The following is a 16,531-nucleotide window of genomic DNA, read 5'->3' as shown; positions in this document are numbered from 1 at the left end:
AAACTTTAAACGTTTCGTACCTGAAGCTACAATAATGCTGGGGGCAGTGTCTCGGCTGGCGATGTTTCCTGAAGTATAGGGATTCTCTGAGACCTTCAGGTGAAGATGAAGGGAGCAATAGGGCTACGGAGAAAGGGGAAATAAAAGTAAAAAGCAGACACAACATGTAACGCATGCTCCTATTCCTACAGGCTTAGAAACATACAGTGTCTTTCTGCATTACCTCCCAATCGCTGCATTCGGCCCCCCTTTGAAAGACACGGCCGCTCTCCCGCTTCCGTCGCGAGAGCTTTGCTAGCACTTTCTGACCCAACCCGTTCCCACTGGGAAACCGATTCACTAGGCTGAAACCCTCTCACAAGGACAAGATCTTCGAGGCTGTACCCACAAGGGAGGCAACCAGGCTTGCAAGGGCAGGTAATGGTAAGGAGCCCCTAGTTCCCCTGGCTCCTGGCTCTCTCGAGAAGCAAACAAGGCGGCAGATGTGAAGGGGCTCTCAGAGCGGCAGTGCCCAAGCCCTCTCTCTGCAACAAGAAGCAACATAACCTTATCGGTGTGGTGCTGAAGTCACCGCTAATTAGCCACGAGAAACAACTTAATTCAGACAGCGTCATACCGTTTCTTGACTCTCGAGTATTTTTGACACACAACATTGTTCTGCGCTGCACTGTGAAGAAATACCAGGACTGGAAAGTGTTAGTTTAAAAGTTGTCTAAAACAATGCTTCATCGCCCCGTCTGGATGTGACCTGTGAGATTTCCATACAAATACATCCATGGAAATCTCACCTATTTGTTATTGATTTTGTATGTCAGGTACTCAGATAAGACAGGAAGGGTACAGAATAAATCAACTGAGCAAGAAGGTAAGACAGAGAGGCAGATTTCCAAAGTTGCCATTACACTTCCCTCCACATCTATAGTGTGATACTTTCTGAAAATTTCTGATAATTTTTGCCTTCTCTTGGATTTCCAGTGGTTTTTTTTTTTTTTTCTTCCAAACCTTTGAGAAACACGCTAAGGGAAGGGAGGCGGAAAAACACTGCCAAGAAAACCTGAAGCAAACTGACCCAATTGAGGGGGACATCACACAGGAGCATAAACACAGCAAAGCTTCAGCTTTACGCAGCTCTGTAAGACGAGCAGGAGAGGCTGTGCAGAAGGAACTTCAGGCTCTCAGGAGGCAGGTCTTTCTGTCTAATATCAGCTGCCTAAAGGCTAGGTCTGCAGCCCCTGAGTTTTGTAGGAAACCTAGCCCCATAGGTCACCGGGGGAAGACCACTGCTCCATCCCACCTCGAGGTAGGTCTGACTCCGAAATGAAAATCTCCCTGTAGAGAATGGAAGGGTTTGTTTCTGGCAAGGGTGAACGAGGGTGGTGAGGAGGGATGGGAGCTCTCGCTTATGTGAGACAGGAAAAGGGGACACAGGGTGGTGCAGAAGGGAACACAACCTGCCGAGCGGAATGTACTGGGCAGCTTAACGCTAACTGACAGCCTTGCAAGGGCAGCCGCTGGAGCGGCCCGGGGGCGCCGGGAGGGAGTGGAAACCAAATCAAGCTGACGTGCATGCAGGAAGCAGAAAAGCACAGCAAGAACATGAATTCTTTCTTTTTACATTTTTATACATTGTGAGAAGACTAAATACAGAACATATTTTTAAAACTACCATACTCCAAGCCCACTTCAGCATTTTGAAGACAGCAGCTACTGGCAGCAACTCAGCCAATTCCCCACTCCGACAGAAATTAGACTTCATTAGATTCAAATCTTTGTGCTACCAGAGGTTTCCTTTCAAATTTGTCTCATTTCATAGACACGGTACATAGAAATGGAATATATATCTCTCAAATATTAAAAGCCAGGTCACCTGTCTAAGCAGAGAGATGGTATTTTTAGTGGTATGACTTCTTATTAGTTGGAGTGTAGTAATGCTTACAGTATCCAGTGACAATTGGGTATGGTACAAACCCCAACCCCTCCATCTAGCCAAACGCCTAAAGTTATTTCCCATGGCCATCGCATGCCCTTACTCTAGCAGCATTCTCTTCTCCATCCCTGATGTACACCTTCTCCATCCCTGATGTACACCTTCTCCATCTGTATCCATATATAGTTCCTTAACAGATATTTTTCCAGACTGGTTTCTTTTCCATCATCCCGTTGGTCCCTTTGCGTTCCTCCCCTAGCTCCCCACAGCTTAACTCGAATACAGACAGCTGAGCTTTGTTTTTTAGAATTTCCATCAAGTGTCTTTCTCCTCGTTACCAACAAGCTACTGAAATCATTATTATCACCAGAAGCACCGATTTTGGCTTCCCCATCATTGCCTAGTACCCAGCTATGCTAGGCGCTGCACAGATACCAAGGGAAAGACAACCACTGCCTTGGAGCGTTTACAACCTAGGTAGGAGATAAAGCACGAGTGACACAGCCCATTGCTCTGCTCACTAAGACAGTTCCTACAACCATGCTGGGGTTCATTACTTGCTTCCTAATATGTGCAAGCCAGCACCTTTATGCTCCCCTCTCGGGAGGCTCATCAGTCCTTGGTACAATTTCTCATAAATACCTACAAACCCACTCCTTGGCTGTTCTGCAACAGTCTCCAACAGCACGACACATACCAAACAGCTACTAGTGACTGTCCCTGATCAGGAATGGGGCAAAGGATTCTAACAGAAGGATGATGCTGGACACCGTTCACAAACCTAGAGGCAGCCACGGTATTTGCTCACCTGCAATAGCAAGGAGCAATGAGGAGAGATAAACACTTCCAGGAGAGATATTCAAAACAGCTCACTTAGATGCTTAAATTATTCCGTAGCAGATGGTGTGAATGCCCTCCCTTACGAGAAATGGGTCTTTGTCCTGAAATCCTTATAATCTGTATAGACAAGACAAACAAAATGTGGGAGGGAATAAACAGATGTCTGGGGAAGAGAGGCACAGAGAAAATAAATGACTTGCCCAAGGTCACATAGGAAATTGGAGATAGGCCTAAAAATTGAATCAAGATTCTCCTGAGATTCAGCCCAGTGTTTTAACCACAAGACCATCCTTGAAAACTAATTGATTAATTACCCCAGACAGATGCCTATAACCTGAAGACAGAATTACTCTTCAGTTAACCACTTCACAGCACAAGGTAAGTATCAAACAAAACCAGCGTCTTTGGGATATAATACCTTGGCAGCTATTTTATGAAGATTAAGTGCATTCAGCATAGAAAACAAGGGGTATAAACAAGAAAAATAAAACCTTGGGATTAGATGGAATTTCATTGCTTTCCTCCATCCTCATTATTCAGAGCCATCTCACGAAAAATGCAAAGAAATTCTTTGAGTTGCTTTGAAAAAAACACCTCGAGCATGTTGTCAGTAGAGGGATGGTTCCGTCTGGCTTGCCTTGTGTTTCAACCGGATTCCTTCTTAACCACCTTAGCTGCTATGTACTTAGTTCTGCATTAGCTCTGCCTTAGCTTAGTTTTAAAGACCAGACGCACAAAGGAGACAGCATTGCACTCGCAGGCTGGGGACCGTCCTGTCGCTCTGGGAAAGGGCAAATCCCATTCTGCTAACAAGCTGGAACATACGTCATTGCTGTGTCCCGAGCTATTGCTAGAGACAACGATGCTGAAAAGCAGCGATGTGGAAGCACTAGGGTCTGCTGGGGAGTAAGGATGGGAGCCAAGATAGATGTACAACGGACTATCGAGAATTCACTTAGCTATGCTATAAGCAGAGGCAGGGTCATGCCAGGAACAGCCACGAATAAGGAAAAAGAGCAACTGACATAAGTGTTAAAACTTCTGGTGATGCAGGGGTAGACTGAGCGTGGCTAAAGAGCTGAGTGGAATTTGTGAACTGTTCAAATACTACAGCTATGTCACATTGATAAGGAACAGAATTGCCTCAGAACAGGGGACAATTCCTTTTCTCCACGTCTTCCCTCAGCAGAACGCCCTTATGGATCCCTGACTTATTTCCAGGCACGTACATTTCCACTGCTTTTGCTTCAAAAATTTCCCTACCACTCCCAACTTCTGTGGTCTTTTCTCTATCCTTTCTTCAATTCTTGTATTCCATATTCTGCCTTCATCTTCCCCCACCTTTAAGTATGAAGCTCAAATCAAATTTTTAAATAGCTTGGCTCTCTCTTGCAGGCTTGTCATTTTACTCCGTGGTTTCGGTGCATTTTCTGTACCGCTGTCCTGCCTTTCTCTTGCAGGCAGACTGCCTGTTCCTGTAAAAGACCTAACAAGTCAGTTTAGTTCAGATTTCATCTATTTGCTTTCTCGCAAATTTGCAAGTCGACCACCTGAGACCCCGTATGCTCAGCTGATGATCCCTGCTCTGCTGCTCTTCCACCAGCTGCTGACAACCTGTGCATGAAGGAGCGCTCAGACAATGAAAAAGGCCTCTTGCCCGTTTTACCTGACGGTAAGGGAAGAGGAAAACTAAATATGGCTAAACATCCCTCTGACCTTATCACGGGGAAGGGCTGACTAAGTTCTTTTTCATTCTCCTTCTGGAAGGGCAAAGACTAAGCTATATGGTTTAAGTCCATTGAGGATTTGTTCCTTACCGCCCTGAAATTGTGGACTGATTCCAACAGATGCCCATGGACCTGAGATGTCTAGCCCAGCCCAAGTCCCAGAGCATTTAAGAAGTGGTTGCTTTCCAGTGAAACCAGAGGGACAAGCCTACGTCAAACTTGCACAGGACGAAGTAATTCTTAGGGCAACTACACTGTTGCACAGAGAACAAAATAAAAATGAACCCGTGTTTAAATAGTGGTTTGTGCACAGTGGAGCTACAAGGATGTAAACACAATCCACAGAGCACCAAGAGCTTCTCTGCATCAGTTCTCACTGTGTCCCTACGAGTGCCCACCCATGACTCCTGCCTGGCTTGGTCAAGTTTACCACCCTCAGGGGAACTCCGGTTTGTCCAGGCATATCTGGTCTAATTTTAAATGAAATCAATTGTCTTCTCAGGTGCCCATGAGTATAGTAGCAGATACAGTACGAATGGGAAGGCTTCAGGGAGCCATAACCCCTTCTCTCCATAAGGACCATCCAGTCCTGCTTTATACACAGTCCTATGACCACTTCCACTATACAGTGGGTGACTGCAGTGGCAGCGCACCCTTGTATATAAAATACATAGTTCCTGCAAACAACCATTCCATAAGGACCCCGCAGAGCAGTACCTCCAGCTCGTTTATAACCACAATGGCAAGTCAGATCTCTCTTGATCAGTGCGTAACAATACCAAGAAGGACCTTTTCTCAGAACTCAAACTTCAAATATAGGGAAAAAAAAAAAACAGAGTTTGCTTTGATTCTTTTACTTGCCCACATGGTTTTCATTTCTTCTTCCTTGCCAGCCACCCAAAATGTGACACTATCATATCATATAATAAAAATATTGGGTTTCTGATAAAAGTGGTCATAATTTGAAAAAGTCAAGGTGTGGGTTTTTTTACCGACTATTTCACTTTTCACTAAAACTAGATTACAATCTATTGGAAACACAAAGACTTCTACACATAGCCCCTTCCAAAAACTATGTCTTCAAAGTTTTCTGAATGTCATCTTTTTGGTTTTCATCTCATAGAAAGATTTAATTTAAAAATGCCCTTACTTACAATTTTTGAAAACTTGGAAAAAGAAAACAAACCCAAACATATTTAGTCATGTTCTGAAATAACTCTTCAGTTTGACCCTCAGTCCTCCCTATTTATTTTTTCCAAACTAGAGAGAAAATGAAAGGCTTGCATTTTGGCTCAATCAAAAAATCAATTATTTGAACAGCTTCAAATATGAAGTTATTTATTCTTTGCTCTTGCAATAATGCATGGGGTTCAGTTAAGAGATTAGTGTAGCATTCAGCTACGTGCTACAATGCACAAAATATAACACTGATGCAGACTTTTTTTTTTTTTCTTTAAGGAAAATAACATGCATAGGACAGCAGGAGGAAGAGCAGTCTAAATAGTGCCCCTGATTCCGCCTGGAGCCATGTTAGAATTTGTGTAATATAAAAGCTATTGAGAATCCCAAAAGCTACGGTTCGAGTATTATTCCACTACTTTGTACAGATTACGTAGGCTGAAAAATATGTGGAGATCAGTCTAAGTTTTGTAATTTGACAGCGATTTCCAATTCTATTCACGCTGCTTATAATTCACTTTCACGCTTGGAAACCGTTTGTATATAACGATGATTAAAGACTTATCTATAATGTTGATCTATATCAATAAGTACAGAGACAGATACAATATAGACCCAACACACAGCTATACATATATTTGGATGAATACGTCGATTCTCACTTCTGAGCTCAAAGAGAAAATGATAAATAATATTGCCAACCCAGCGGCCTGAAAGAAACCGGAGCTCTCCTTCCCTTTGAGCCTGTCGTCTCAAGTTATCAGGTCCCCGAAAGTTCCTGAGCTACAACAGCTCACTCCTCCCATCTAGTGTCCGCAGAACCAACTGCGCACAAACGGCGTCCAGCTTCACCTGCTGTTTAAGGGGAGACCATCAGTTGTGCGGAAGGATCGGTTGATCTACGATGCTTCCTTTAGTTCCAGAAATTAAATTAAGCTAAATTCCAATGCCAGCTCTTGCAACACCACCTGGCAGCCCAAGCCTGATGTCCGCACTTTTAAAATGAAGCATTCCCTCTGTGAGTTATGCTACATGGAGAGAGGAGCTGCCCTCCCCTTCTTGTTTTACCTGGTAGAAAAATATTATTTGGGGATGTTACCACCCCCCAAGTTTCCCCCCAACCCCCCCAGGTACTTACTAGGAGACAGTGAATAGGGTTTCCTCTCAGATCAGTGTCCGGAGCCTGCAACAAACTCCAGTCTCTCCCTTTATTGTAGGTGATGAAAGTTTTCACTTGGTTGTCAATCTTCTTGTTAGCCAAGAACATTCCCTTTATCCCTGCTACCTAGGAAAAATTGACATGGCTGAAAAATAGATCAAGCCGACGCAGGTTCCATGGATGCGTCCCTCTTGCCCTGTCAAACACAACAGGGATCTGGTGGCTGTGTCAAGTGTGGCAGATGTCAGGGCAAGAATTGCCAAGAACCATCAAAGGACAGCAAATTGAAAGGCTGGGGACAAGATAAGACCATCACAGGTGGAAAGGTGACAAATGGAAAAGAAAGTTTGTATTTCAGTATCAGCATGGGAACATGGTAAGATGTCAATAGTATTATCGGTAAAGTGACAATCTCTCAACTGTGTAGGCATCCCTTCCCCTGAAAGATGAAATATGTACAGGGCAATTATTTGTCTCTTGCACTGCAGTAGCACGAAACAGTAGAGATCTTGGCCTTGCAAAGAAAATGACAAGACACACATAACCCCGCTTCTATTCTTATACAGCCTGCTTAAGACATTTCATCTAAGGATCCCAATGTGTTTCATAATTATCAGTTTTCCAACAGGATAACTTGGGGCATAGCGGTATTTTTATTATGGTTTTGTATTTGGAGGAAACCAAAGCACCGGTGACTCAAGCAAAGCCACCCAGAACGCTAGTTATAGAGCTAGCAATGAGATTCTCATCCTTTAATTTTTCCTGGTGTTTTACCCAACAGCTTTACTCCATAGACCTGCAGCAGGATTATGTAAAGATGTGACGCCAACAGACTCACATTGGAACCAAGCCCAAAAGTGTCTTAGTGGGGAGAAAAAAAAGTCAACCTCAAACCACAACTCACACTGCAGAATGTTCCCATCTTCTCAGCACACTGAAAATCAATAGCCCAATAGCTGCTGCAGCTTGCGAATGAATTTGTTAGGCTGTCATTCTGCAATCTGAGTGCTGCAATAAAAAGGGAAGTGAAATCGGGAGAAGGAGGGGGAAAGCGAGAAACTTTTTGGTTTCCAGCAAGTCTGTTCAGTCATCCACCCCATCTCTTCTTATGATGTAGAACTAGTACAAAGAACCATTCATTAAGACTTTATTCATAGAGATTATTACTTAAATGGCATCACGCAGCAAATGGTTACACAGCAGATTCAGAGCTTGTTCCAGCTCAACTGATTTAATTATGCAGCTGGATTTGGATGCTACAGCTTCCAGTACGTAGAACCTTATTGCACTTTTAGTCACATGCTGTGGAACTACTACTGTACAGTGCATTGGGACAGTACGTTGGTGTACTCACTCATTCTGAATAGCACTTTCCTGCTTGAGCAACGGCACTGAATTTCATTTGAAGTTACGTAAAGACTTAGACGTGACTTGCTATAACACGCAATAGTCTTTAGATTAAGGAGTTAACTAATTGATTGTTAATATAAGCATAAAAAGAGAATATTTTCAATTTCTTAGCTGGATTGTTTGGTCTCGCCCAACTACGTACTGAGCATTTCTTTTTTGTAGTAGAAAGGCACCCTGCAAACAAGGGTACCCCGTTTCCTAGTTATACTGCGTGAACAGAGAGGGCTGGAAAAATAACATAGTTCTGCCTTGACTACTAGAGGCCAGAGCCTATAGCTCCATTTGTACTTTTCTTTGTTGTTGTCCTGAAATAGTTGTATTATATAGTCCCTGTGAAATGCTGGCCATAAATGATTAAAGAGCATTTTATATATCAGGTGATAAATGTGTTCTGAAATCCTGTGAATTTTTCTTTTTATGATTCTAGTCATGGGCTGGGACCCAGAATCCTTTCCTGAGAAAGCAAAGTGTAAGTTATACTGTCAGTCTTGGACAGCTTTATCGTAAAAAACAACCGCATACACTATACGTGTTTGCGTACTCTCGGTAGGAAGAGATACACCTATTGCAAACACACAACCGTGACACACACAATGATCTGTTCATCCCTGCTGTTCATACCATCATAACTTGCATACTCATGCAAGTTAGTGTGCGACCACCGGTGATCAGAGAGAAAAGTACTCCATCAGCTCCCACGCAGGCATTGCAGACAATCCTCACCGCCCCGCGGGCATTGTGTGCAGGTACAAATGCCGTCTACAGTTTTAGAAAGGTTCATACAAGACACTCAAACACACAACTCAAAACACATTCTTCGCTCCCCATCACCAACTTCATACGTCAAACACATACTTCACATCCAAGATGCATACTGCTAAAAAAAATAAGTCCCCAAGTGATAGGCATATATACCATAGCTACAGACACATCTTCTCACAGTCTGTTATCACTTCAGGCATGGATTCCCACAGACAGGATTGTGTTGCTGTGGACCAGTCCAACTACAGAGCCAAGCAGAGCCATATCACATCATTGGAGAGGTGCAGGAGGTAGAAAGGAGGCTCACACCCGATGGCAAGTCATTCTTGCTCTTCCCTTGCTCTAGGAGATGGTGTCTAGGACAGCCCTTCTGTGACTGCAGACCCAATGAACGCCGAGTCCAGTGTGCTACTGATGTAGTGGCACTGGAAGGTGGTGGAGAGAAGAGCTATTCTCATACTGTGCCCTGTCCAACATGCAGAAGGGGGAATAGTGTCCCTCTAGGAGCAGTGTCCTCATCCTCTACAAGGTCCAGCAGCAGAAGAGCCCACACACTGAAATAACAAGCTCCAAGAGAAAGGCTCCTGATGACTTACAAGAGAAGAGAAAGGAGAACGTGATGAGGTACCGTCGTTGAGCAGATTTATACTTGATGTAGAATCAGGTTAGGAATCTACACACACAAACACCTCCACTACAATGCAACTGGAAGAACTTACTTCTAACACCCGACAAACACGCATACAGACACATGCATATTAAACAGGTCTTTCTCTGGCATCTTCTCAAATAATCTTCTTTTCTAAATATACAACTGTTACGACAGAAGGACTCATTTTGCAACCTCTCCACTTCCTTTTAATTTATCTATGGCTTTTTTTTTCTTCTCTCGTCTTCATCTCCATTTACCCCTAGAGCATTCATCATTTGCAGCAGCCCTACTGGGAGAATCACGCTGGATGGCTTTCTGTTCCCTTCCAGCTAGAACATCAAATTGAAAGGACGGTTTGTGCCAGGTTCAGTGTCAGCCAATATTCTTTCTATCTAGATAATCAGCAGATATGACACTACAAGTCTGATTCCATCAATTTCAATCCAGGTTACTGTGTGGTGTCAGCCTAATAAAACAAAACAAAGGCTTTTCTTTCCCCCTGGGATGTAGGACACCTTTACATAATGCAGTGAAACTGCTTCTCGAGCTGACAGTAATAAGAGGCAACAGTTTTTCCATTGGCTGCCAGCGCTGCAGAGAGATTAATAGTAAAAATGTCCAAATGACTGAAATGGCAGTGCCCATCCTCTTACAGTTCCATCTGCATTTATGTACAATACTTGGGCTTTCTGGACAATTCAAGGTGGTTTCCAAGTGAAGGGCAGCTGAAGGCAAACTATATAGTGGAGCTAATATTCAGACGGTGATGGGGAAATAAGGGAAGCATCTTCATTTTCAAAGGACCTCAGATCTAGTTCATAACCTTTATTCCAAATGGTCAGAAAATCCTCTGGAGGAGACATGAAAAGAGAAGCTGACCCTCAAAACAGCAGCTGAGGACTGAATTTCTACTTAGCTGAGTGCCGTCTTCAGAAGTAAAACAGGCAGCAGAGCAAGAGAAGTACAAGAGCACATTAGAAGTCCTATTCTTAGGATCAGTTGTCATAGGAGACAATGTAAACTGGTCTTTTTACAGGTGAGCTTAGGCAGAATGTACTTGTCAGAAAAAGGTGCAGGGGTAAAAGGGACATCAAAATGAGGTAGGAGAGTTTCCACGCACATGGGATAGCCCAAGAGGGCGTATCTAAAATCCCTTCAGTTCCCAGAATAGTCCAAGTTGAGGAAGGTGACAAAGATAGCTAAGAACTGCTGTCTCTCCTTACTTCTAAAAAAAAGAGATTAGGCTGTCAGAAATGCAACAAAAACTGGAGAATGATGCTATGCAGAGTGTTGGGAGATTTCAGACCCACCGGCTGGACCAATGTGGGTCAGCAGGATTTTGGCTGAGAAACTTAAAAGAGTTCTTCTTAGGGACTGAAGAAACTATTCCACTACATCTTGATGCATATCTTCCTATGCGTGAAAGAGCCACGAGCTCTTCCTCACTTGAGGACCTACAGGAGAGTACAGCAGTGAATCTGTTCATAATGTTAGGCTGGGCCTAAATTCAACACCTGTGTAAAACCTGGTCTTGAAACTCAGCTGATTGCACTGAGGCCCTTAACTAAAATGAGGGTAAAACCATGTGTTTTGTCACTTTTTGGCTCTGCTGTTCACATGCATATTATGAGACTGCTGTGCAAGAAGGAAACGGTACTGGCATCACATGAGCTCCTGAGACAGGAATGAGATGTTTGGAGTCATGACATACCTCATAGAGGTCAATCATCACATTCCCCTCCAGCCCTTGACTACTCTTGACGTTTTCCAAGGCCAGGGTGAAGTACACCCCCCGGGTGTCGGAGATATACAGATTGTACGTGTCGTTCTGGTTCCACTCTTGTACAGCTGCAAACACCTGATTCTCATCTGTGCTGATAACGTGCATGTCCTAGGGGAAGAAAAGAGAGGAAGGTTACCAGAGGGAGCTCTGCTCTGTCATTTCCAAGGGCACCAAAGTAACTGTGGAGGAGCAAGGGATATATTTTGGCTGGACTTTAATCGGAAACTGTAGACAACACTCCTATAAGCAGATAATTCCATCCAGAAATATTTTACACCAGCTCTCTTCTGCCAATTTTCAAAGAAGGTAATTAACTGATGAGATGTTAATTGAACATTTACATTGGCAGTACAGTTATACAGAAGCACTTTCCCCCCCGACCAACATTTTCATTTATCTGAGTACTTTGTTTGGGGGAAGGCGGGGGGGGGGGGGGGGGGGGGGGGGGCAGCTGGCACCTGAGTGACTGTGGAATCACAGATATTAAAAATGTGTGGGTTTTTTTTTTTTAAAAAGAAGAAAAAAACAGCATCTGAAACATCTGCTTCTTGCCTAGCATTCAGAAACCAAGTCTGCTTGGGAACTGATACAAAGAGGATCTGATGGGTTACCGTCTGCAGCCAGTGCTGCTGTTATTTATTACTTCTAACGACAGTGTTGAGTAGAAGCCAAGGCCCGGGACCACTGTGCTGAACATCCCCCCCAAGAAATATAACAGAAAGACAACCCTGATCTTCACTAGATGTAAAGAGCAGAATTGTAGCTAGGTCACTAGTGTTATGAGGGAGGTTTTATTTTACTCTGTTTATTCTGTGTTACAGCAGGCAGGAAGCAATGAAAAGACTGCATAATTAAAGTAAAACCAGAAACTATTAAACTCGATTCTCTCTTTCAATGCCTGGAGACATAGTGGAAAAAGCCACCGAAAGAGATTGTCACAGTGAAATTCCCAGGCTCTATCTGCCCAGCACAGGCACCCCGAGTTCTTTGGTGCCATAAAAATCTGCAGAGGTATGAAAAAAAATGCAGATTTCTTAGCACCAGGTGATTCCCAGAAGATTCAGCTGTTCTGTCTGTTTTGGGCAGATATCCCAAAGTTATTCCGCTTCCATGATTCTCAGCCAGGGCTTTCTGTATGCAAAACTGGGAACTTCATCAGAAAATATACTCTTTGGAAGCTGATACTCTGAATACTCTTCCTTCAGTTAGCAACAGTCTTTGACAATTCACTTTCTTGTGGTTTTGTAGAGGGAATTAACGCTTCCAGATGAAGCCTTGTAATGTAAAGATGTAAAATAATATAATAAAGAAATCTAATCTATAAATCTGAAAGTGGATTCACCATGAAGTTAAGATACAGAACAGTTGTTTGTTCATCCAAATCTGAGTATGGAGTGGATGAACATTCACTTGATTGACTTGCTGCTTTGCGCTGGAGAAAAACTTATCCCAGAAGATGGGCTGGCTTTGTGGAGGGAGAGACTGGCTTAAACCCTGAGGGAATAGGAAAGGCAATAAAAGTCCCACTGCCTTCTACCAATTGTGGTTGTGAACTGATACCCTCTCTTAGCTCCAGCTGTGCTAGTACAAGTTACTGTCACAGCTGTTTGTCAGAGGCTCCTTATTTCAGACTGTCACCCTCATCAGTCTGCTGGTAGATCTTAATGCGCTTTGGGCAACATTGGCTAGCACAGCTCTAAACTCAAGTTTAAACTTTTGCCTGTGTGCCTATACGCATGGGCAGCTCTCTCTATTTAAACATAGACAGAGATTATAAATAAAACTTGTTTTACCTGGTGAATGCATAGTTTCATTAACTTACCATTTTAATCAATAGTTTTGTAATAACTAGGGGAGAAAGGTAAAAAGATATTTTCACCAACACCAGGGAAAACTAAAGGCAATTTCATCAATATTTAAGAAGCAAAGAAGTTAATTTATTCACCTGATGCTGTAAGAGGCAAGTCTAAAGAAGATCCCAGTAAGGCTGAACAAATTTAAGCCTGGAGAAGCAGAGACTGAGGAAGAATTGGCATAATATACATAGTACAGAAAGTAAAAAAAGATACTGTTCAGACTGTTTGCCTTTGGGGATCAATTAACTTTTCCTCTTAATATAGCCTTGTCCAATAGATGCAGTTAACAATGCAAAGCTTTGATGGAAAGGGATTGGTATATGGGCATCAAACAGGTCTTTGACCAACATCAGGAATTTTTTGGTTTCCACAATGGGATGATTAAAATTAAACAGCATATCATATTCAATTCTTTTTTTTTTTTTTTCTTTTCAGGGTAGGGGCTGCTTTTTTTTGAGGAATAACACAAAAAGACAGCCTTCGTCTTGATATGGAGCAAGAGCTTCACTGCATCTTCCACTACTACAACAGATGTTCATTTCAACTCCCAGGAGAAAGGTAAGAGGACAGGAAAGTGAAGCAAGGCACTTTTCTCAAACTGCCATTGTCATCTTCAGGGGCTCCCTACGCATCTGCCTACTGAGAGCCTGAGCTTTCCTCTCCCTGTTCCAGCACATGGTGGAAGTACATTAATATGCAGTTCTACCATCAGTCCCTCTCGCCTTTCCAAAGACAGAAGTAAGAGCACGATGCTGTGCATGGGTTTGATCAGGTGTCTACTCAAATGACTAAAGGCCAAGGCTTTCTGAATTACTAAACATGCTTCAATTGCCCTCTTTGCACTTGGTCAGGGAACTTTTCTTCCTGGCGAGTTAAATAGCAGGGATGTGTAATGCCTGTTTTATCCTGTCAATTACTGGGACTGTCAGCTCTTTTTAAGGTCTGTATTTAAGGATTTTTTTTTGTGGTTATTGCTTCTTCCATCAGGATGTGCATCCTGAGGTTGAAAGAAGGAGATGAATTTAAAACAGAGGTACCACACGCACCCATCCCATCAGTATTCAGCCCAGCACCAGTTAAGGACAGGTCTTTTTAAAAGAGAAATCGCTTGTCTTGCTACGGTATTCACAGATGTCTGCCCAGTGCATTGGTCTAAAATGGAGTGAAAGTACCCTGTGTGTACATTCAAGGTGATTATCATAAGTGACATCACAGAGTCTGTGGCAGAGCTCACATTATGGTGCTGTGGTACAGAATAGGCAGTACCAACCCACAGGATCAACATCACTGCAGAAATTAACAGGTCTCAATAAAGACCATCTACAGGGTTAATACAACCTGTAAGCACATATGCAGGCATCTTCTTGTATGGGAGAGAGTTTCAAGTTCATTTAGGCTTTTAATCAAACTGGCTACCAGGCTACCAGTGCCAGCAAGAAGAATATTTTAGTTTTGACTTGCTGTAGGCCATTCCTGCCTGAGCAGCAGTATCACCTGCCGAAGCTCCCTGCCGTCACATTCCCCCAGTTTAGGAAGAGTGACACGCAGAGACAAAAAGCTTGATATTTCTGTCTTCAATTCCAGAAGTCGCTTAGTACTGTTTACTGTACTTGGCCCCTCTGTCTTAGCTGAAGGAGATAAAAGAGCACTTGGGCATAAAAGAAGCTGTTTGTTTCAATTCCTTGAGTAGTATAACGCTTTGTGCATTTTTAATAAAAGCAGCTATCCTGCTTTGATAGCAGCCTACTAGACAGCCACAGCTCCACTGTAGCTCCTTCCAAGCCAAATGTAGTTCTTCGGTCTTTGAAGATATTCCAAGACTGTGACAAAGCATCTTATCTCCTTAAATATCTGCCTTTTTCTTTGAGTCATATAACATGAATGGATTATTCCGATTCCTAGTCTCAGAGAACACACTGCAATTTAATTGCAGTGCATTTTTTCTAGCTCTCCAGAGACCTCTTTGAGAAGGTGGAAAGTTAGAAAAATAAGTGTGGGCTAAAGGAAACAGCAAGCAATCTCTTTACAGATTGTCTGAATCAGCTATAAATGACAATTCTGATTTGGGTGTTACAATAACCATGCTAAAAATGCAACTCCTTTGCTAAAGGCTACTTCAAATAACACCTGTTTAAATTTGATCTGAATTGACAGAGTAATTCCTTCCTGCTTGGACAGGAAGGTTCAAACCATGCCTTAGAGTACTATCTTTAAATGTGACTGAAGATTTTGGGGCAGAGCCCCAAAACACAGGTCTCCTGTGACGGGGCCAAGAAGTTATCATGGCTTCTGGTAGGGTCCTCAAAGTCCTGAGAGCCTGGGTCTTCAGGTGATGTAAACAGGAGCAAAGGGTACGATGGCAGAGTAGGGAAGGGATGGCACTGAAGGCCCGGGTTTGAGGTGCAGTCTGGTTATATGATGAAGGCCACCCAGTCGACCCACCATAAACAGGTCAATTGGGGTGAGAAATCAAAGGCAGCCAGCTGTGATGTTAGACAAATTATCCTTTTGCATATTTCCATCCACAAAATCTGAGGTACTTCCAACTTCTAGGAACAGGCCAACCTTGCACTTTTTTTTTTTTTTACTTCTGACAATCCTTGCTTAATTTCTCAGAATGCATTTTTCTCCAGATGTTAGACCGCACATATAAATCACAAAATTATTTCCTACCTTTGATCTTAGATCTCATTTAAGCCAGACTACATAAAGAATGAAAAGGCCTCAAAAAAAAAAAAAAATCCTCTGTCTTTGTTAAGAAGCTGTTAGGAGCCCAGCTGCAAAATGGTGATTTCTTCAAAACAGAACTAACATTGTATATAGGTCTTTTAAAAAAATTCAGCTCCAGGAGGCAGCAATAGCCTTTCAAGCTCCAATGCTAATTCACCATTGTTCTTAATTAGGGAAGATATGGAGCAGACACACAAAGACATCTCTTTGCTTGGTTCCCATTAAAATCTGCTAATGAGGCAAAGCACAAAAAGCGACCCACACAGGATAGGGACAGGAGAAGGGAATTTTGAGACCACAAAAATGGAAAGAAAAAAAAAAAAGAAAGAAAAGAGTCCCCTCCAGAACTTAATTAACTACCAGAAAGAAACGGTAATTGACTTGGACTGTGGTATCTATCTACATTTCATGCTGATGTCCTTGACTAGCCAAAATGCTGACTTTGTTTTCAGTCCTTTCTGTCTTGCAAATGTTCTGTTAAGGAAGAATGATGTTTTCATGATTGC

The 16,531-nt window shown here is 42.8% G+C and overlaps 1 protein-coding gene across 1 annotated transcript in view; it reads right to left on the bottom strand.

Moving 5' to 3' along the window:
* Positions 1-16,531, bottom strand: part of SORCS1 (sortilin related VPS10 domain containing receptor 1) — a gene marked incomplete at its 3' end in the record, with an annotated part of 307,932 nt that overhangs the window by 57,037 nt on the left and 234,364 nt on the right. Inside the window, exons 9-11 of the mRNA XM_082486026.1 lie at positions 11,368-11,547; positions 6,812-6,958; positions 21-123 (exon numbers count right to left, since the gene is read on the bottom strand). Coding sequence (XP_082342152.1) covers positions 21-123; positions 6,812-6,958; positions 11,368-11,547 — 430 coding nt within the window. The remainder of the gene's footprint in view (positions 1-20; positions 124-6,811; positions 6,959-11,367; positions 11,548-16,531) is intronic.

Source organism: Vanellus vanellus (genome assembly GCF_965231255.1).
Source record: "Vanellus vanellus genome assembly, chromosome: 7".
NCBI classification, from domain to species: Eukaryota; Metazoa; Chordata; class Aves; order Charadriiformes; family Charadriidae; genus Vanellus; species Vanellus vanellus.
This window is presented reverse-complemented; position numbering and strand designations above follow the sequence as displayed.